The 5,532-nt window shown below is 40.2% G+C and overlaps 3 protein-coding genes across 3 annotated transcripts; all 3 read left to right on the forward strand.

The window, feature by feature from the left end:
- Positions 1 to 994: 994 nt before the first annotated feature.
- Positions 995 to 2,113, forward strand: TM35_001111000 (uncharacterized protein; the record flags this gene model as incomplete). The annotated part of the gene is made up of 1 exon (XM_029031705.1): positions 995 to 2,113. One exon carries the CDS (start codon positions 995 to 997, stop codon positions 2,111 to 2,113), a length of 1,119 nt encoding a protein of 372 aa, XP_028876990.1.
- Positions 2,114 to 3,146: 1,033 nt separating this feature from the next.
- TM35_001111010 (uncharacterized protein) lies at positions 3,147 to 3,473 on the forward strand (the record flags this gene model as incomplete). Its single annotated transcript, XM_029031706.1, has 1 exon — positions 3,147 to 3,473. One exon carries the CDS (start codon positions 3,147 to 3,149, stop codon positions 3,471 to 3,473), a length of 327 nt encoding a protein of 108 aa, XP_028876991.1.
- Positions 3,474 to 3,609: 136 nt separating this feature from the next.
- Positions 3,610 to 4,311, forward strand: TM35_001111020 (uncharacterized protein; the record flags this gene model as incomplete). Its single annotated transcript, XM_029031707.1, has 1 exon — positions 3,610 to 4,311. The coding sequence occupies one exon, from the start codon at positions 3,610 to 3,612 to the stop codon at positions 4,309 to 4,311; it is 702 nt and encodes a 233-aa protein (XP_028876992.1).
- Between the last annotated feature and the right edge of the window lie 1,221 nt (positions 4,312 to 5,532).

The following is a 5,532-nucleotide window of genomic DNA, read 5'->3' on the forward strand; positions in this document are numbered from 1 at the left end:
AACAACAACAACACTTCCTCCTGAACTCACAAACAACAAGAAGGGTTATGCAGACAGCAGCAGCAGTATCAGCAGTTCTGTGTGGATGCGTGTGCCACTACTGATTGTGGTTACACTGGCCTGTATTCTTGTGTGCTGATTGTAATGGTGGTGGTGTGGTGTGACTCAGGTGATCCTTTGTTTTCTTTTCTTCTTTTTTGCATACATCCCTACAGTCTAATTAATCTTCAACCTATTGGGATTATCTTCTTTTTTTTGTTTCTTAATGTGTTTTGTGTGTTTTGTGTGTGTTTTTGCTCTCAGTGTTTATCCTATAATAATTATTGCTGCTACTCCATTGTGTGTGTGTGTGTTCTTGGAGACTCTCTCTGTGTGTGTGCATCTGGGCTTGCACTGTAATGATGATGAACTGTTTTTTGCATTGGGAAAAGATGAAATAATAATAAGAGATGAATTTATATTCATAATTGCGTATATACACACATATATAGACTTACACCCATAGTTGGTGTATATTTCTGTGTTTACTGGGTAAATTGGGCTAATTGAAACTTTTTGTTTCTTTGTTTTGTTTCCATTTTATTTGCTGGGCGTTGTGTGTGTTTTGACCTGCAGCGGTTGTGGTGATCTGTTTTCTGCAGAAAAAAATAAGAATAACTGATACACCTTTTCATTCATAATTGCGTATTAACTCATTGATGCCGAATGATCTGTATTATTTATGTGTTTGGTGTATCCGTTAGTGTTGATCTTAATTTCATTTTTTTCTTGCGTTTGTTTCATCACTGTGTTTGTGTTGAGTGCTTATTGATTTCTTTTTGTGTAAGTTGTTGACGTTGTTTTGTGTAACTAGTACTTATGTTAAGCTCTTCATGATTTTTTCACTCTCAGTCTCTTTAGTATTGGGTGCTTGTTTTTATTATATTTTATTTTTCTTTTTTTTTCTGTAGTTAAGTGACCTAAAACAGGAAAAATAGATCTTGCTGTGTTGACGATGAAACGTATGCTGTTTTTTCTTCTCTTCTTGGTGAGCGGTACTTGTGTGGGTGTTGTAACTGGTGAGGAGCCATCAGCGCATGCTGATCCTGATGGTTGCCTTAATGTTGCTTCTGGTGATGAGTGCTCTAATAGAAAAGCTCTTGGAACAGACAATGATGCTGGGTGTACTGATTCTACTGATACAGATAAATGTGGTACCAATTTGGCTAAAAAAGAAGCCATCAAACCACTCAATGGTCTCACAGCTGATCCAGTACTTATTGATAATGAGAAAGCGGCTGCCGGAAAAGATAAAAGTCTTTTAAAGAACAAAGAAATAACAAAAGAACTGAATCCGGAAAGCCGTCCTGATTCAGTTACAACTTCTCTGGGCGATACAGATGAGCGTCTTAAAGGACCGAAGCATAATCCCAATCTTGGGCAAGCAGGAGGACTTCCAACTCAATTGACATACCGTGTCAGTGACTCTGGACAGGCGCTAGCTTCCAGATCTCAAGACACTCTAGATTCGGAGAATAAGGGAAGTGAAGATGGGCGAGAAATGGATAGACCACCAGAACCAACTGTAAATATTCCTGAAGAAAGCAGTGGTAGACAGGGCCATTTAAAGGAAAAAGAAACTACTTCCGCTTTGTCATTGAACGGTGTATCCAAAGAAACGTCTGAGACATCACACAGAACTGGTACGCAAGAACAGGCAACATCGGCTGTGAGTCCACGAGAGGCACAGCAAAATGATCTCAATGCACCAAATAATAATGCGAATGGAGGAACAACATCTACCCAAGAAGGTACTGTCCATGAATCTTCTTCTTCAACATCTGCAAAACCTCCGGCCAAACCCCTGCCGCAAGAAGAAGAGGGTACGAAAACATCTGATAATGCAAATGCTAAGAATGGCACTTCACCGGAAGGGAGTGAGTCAACAAGTAACCAAGAAGATGATGTGAGAAATACAGAAAACAGCACCACCACAACAACAACAACACTTCCTCCTGAGACTGTAAACAACAAGAAGGGTGATGCAGACAGCAGCAGCAGTATCAGCAGTTCTGTGTGGGTGCGTGTACCACTACTGATTGTGGTTACACTGGCCTGTATTCTTATGTGGTGATTGTAATGGTGGTTGTGGTGTTACTCAGGTCATCCTTTGTTTTCTTTTTCTTTTTTTTTTTGCATACATCCACACTACAGTCTAACTATTCTTCCACCTGTTGGGACTCTCTTCTTTTTTTGTTTCTATTAATGTTAATGTGTGTTTTGTGTGTGTTTTTGCTCTCTGTGTTTATCCTATAATAATTATTATTGCTACTCCATTGTGTGTGTGTGTGTGTTCTTGGAGACTCTCTCTGTGTGCACCTGGGCTTGCACTGTGATAGTGCTAATGATGAACTGCTTTTTGCAGTGAAAAAGGAAAGGAAATAATAATAACAGATGAATTTACATTTATAATTGCGTATATATACACATATAGACGTATACCCATAATTGGTGTATATTTCTGTGTATACTGGGTACGATGGGCTAATGTTTAGTATCTGATTCTTTGTTTGCTTGTGGTTCCCTCTGTTTTTCTTTGCAGAGAAAAGAAAAAGTATTAATTTATATATATGTGTGTTCTTAATTGCATACACTTACCAGCTTATCTAGAGTTCTGTGATATTTTTGTGCGATTGGTGCTTCTCTCAATTTTATTTGTTTCTTTTTCTTTGTGTGGGCGCTGTGTGCTTTCTCCTGCACTGTGCTGTTGGATTGTTTTATGAGGAAGAACAATAATAAGGAATACACAAGTATTCATAATTGCACACGGGTTGACCGGAAGTGAAAATGTTTTGTATTTCTGTGCTTTGTGCTTCTGTTAATCGTGCTCTCAATGCTTTTTCGGTTTTGAGGGGTTAATTGGTATTATCTTTTTTCCGTGCTGGGCATTGTGTTCTTTGTTGGGCTCTTTAATCTTAATGAGCGTTGTCTTGTCTTGTGATTTTCCAAAGATTTGTTGTTTTCCTTTTTTCCGTTTTTCCTTCTGTTCTTGTATGTATCTATTTTATTCTCTATTTAGTTCTCTTTTTTTTTCTGTGAGTTTTGGTTACGTTGAACTATACAAGTAACTTTACCCCACGATGTTGCTGCGACGACTGTTGTTTTTTATGGCACTGTTTTTGAGTGTTGCCTGCGTGTGTGTGGCGGCTTCTGAAGAGGAAGATGATCTATCTACTGTTGATGGTGATTGTAGTGCTTCAGGCAAGAAGAGTACAAAATGTGAAAAGAATACTGGCGTACCTGAAGCTGCTCGTACTGCTTGTCCGGATCCTCCTGGCAATGAGAAATGCCCTGCCGAGGATGGTGGGAGTAAAGCCGATTGCCTGAAAGGTTCTGACACTTGTCCAAAGGAACCAGCTCCAACTTCACCAAAGGAACCTGCNNNATGCCACATACTTAACGGCAGTAGCCAAAGAGTTCGTCACGAAAATTAATCAGTTGGTCGCAAAAGCGGAGACTGACCCATCGGTATTGGAGACTGAGAAGAAGGAAGGTGTTAAACTTCTCGAGAACTTAAAGTGGGCCGCTGCCTTTGCACGAGATTCCGCGGTTGTAACTAAAGAAACAAGAATGCAAACTGTTGAAAACGGAGAGACCGCTCGTAATACATTATATGATTTTAAGGGAGTACATGAGAAACTTAAAAACACCTATGACAAGAAAAACCTACCAGATCAACAAGTTGAAGGCAAGAAAAAAAAACTCACGGAGCTTCACGAAAAGGTAGAGGCTGCATTTCCTTATACCAGTGACGAGAGTCTGCGGAATTTCCTCTTCGATAACATCGATGTCGCAGAGGATGCACACAGGGCGGCACTAAACGCTGAAACTATTCTGAAGCGTGCGCAAGAAGCTGATAACTTTTTGCAGAAGGCCTTGAAAAAACTCGAGGACGCACTTAATGCTGCTAAGGAGAAGAGTAAAGAAAGACCACCACAACAAAATCAAGGATCATCAAACAACACAGGGGATCAGAGTGCCCCCAGCGATCCTAATTCTAACCAGCAAGTATCTCCTGCAAATACGACTGCCGCACCAGACTCACAAGAAATCAATTCCACTACTCCGCCGAGCACCGAGAACACTACCAGTGAAGCACCAACCACCACTCCATCTCCTGTTCCTGTACCCAACGAAGAGATCAGCACCATCATCGCTTCCACAGTACAGACGAACAAGGCTAATGTTGACAGCAGTGTCAGTCCTGTGTGGATGCGCACTGCTGCACCGCTACTGATTGTGGCTGTGTTGTTCTCCGTTACCGTGTACTGAACGGTGAGACTAATTTGAGGACAAATAATAATAATAATAATAATAATGGTTAAACTAACATAATCATAATTGCGTACATCCCCCCATGGGTGAATAAACTAATAAGTTTACCAGCTTTCTCTTTCAATTCGAGTTTTTTTTTCTTTTACCTATATGTCTGTGTGTGTTCTTTTTCTAATAATTCCATTACTTGCTTTTCCCGTTGTGTGTGTTTGCAGAAAACTGGGCTGTTCTGCTCACTGACGGTATACNGAAGAGCGAGACCAAACCACCCAAGAAGCGTAAAGCAGACAGCAGCAGTATCAGTTCTGTGTGGATGCGCACTGCAGCACCGCTACTGATTGTGGTTGTGTTGGTCTCCGCTACTGTGTACTGAACGGTGGGTCTCATCTGAGGACAAATAATAATAATGGTTACACTAACATTATCATATTTGCTTATATCCCCTATGGGTGAAATAAATTAATAATCTGTTTATCAGCTTTCTCTTTTAATTATGAATTTCTTTTCTTTTACTTTTATGTGTGTTTGTTCTTTTTCTAACAATTCCATTACTTGCTTTTCCTGTTGTGTGTGCAGAAAACTGGGCTGTTCTGCTCACTGATGGTATACTTTTATTCTAAANTTCTAACCAGCAAGTATCTCCTGCAAATACGACTGCCGCACCAGACTCACAAGAAATCAATTCCACTACTCCGCCGAGCACCGAGAACACTACCAGTGAAGCACCAACCACCACTCCATCTCCTGTTCCTGTACCCAACGAAGAGATCAGCACCATCATCGCTTCCACAGTACAGAAGAACAAGGATAATGTTGACAGCAGTGTCAGTCCTGTGTGGATGCGCACTGCAGCACCGATGCTGATTGTGGCTGTGATGTTCTCCTTTACTGTGTACTGAACGGTGGGACTCACTTGAGGACAAATAATAATAATAATGGTAATCCTAACATAATCATATTTGCGTACATACCACATGGGTGAATGAATTAATAATCTGTTTATCAGCTTTCTCTTTTAATTATGAATTTCTTTTCTTTTACTTTTATGTGTGTGTGTGTGTTCTTTTTCTAATAATTCCATTACTTGCTTTTCCTGTTGTGTGTGCAGAAAACTGGGCTGTTCTGCTCACTGATGGTATACTTTTATTCTAAATATAGACATGCGTATGTGTGCACCAGAATGTTATTAACGAGAGCCATGGGGTATTGTGTGTGTGT

Source organism: Trypanosoma theileri, assembly GCF_002087225.1.
Source record: "Trypanosoma theileri isolate Edinburgh chromosome Unknown TM35_Tth_111_V1, whole genome shotgun sequence".
Taxonomy (NCBI): Eukaryota; Euglenozoa; class Kinetoplastea; order Trypanosomatida; family Trypanosomatidae; genus Trypanosoma; species Trypanosoma theileri.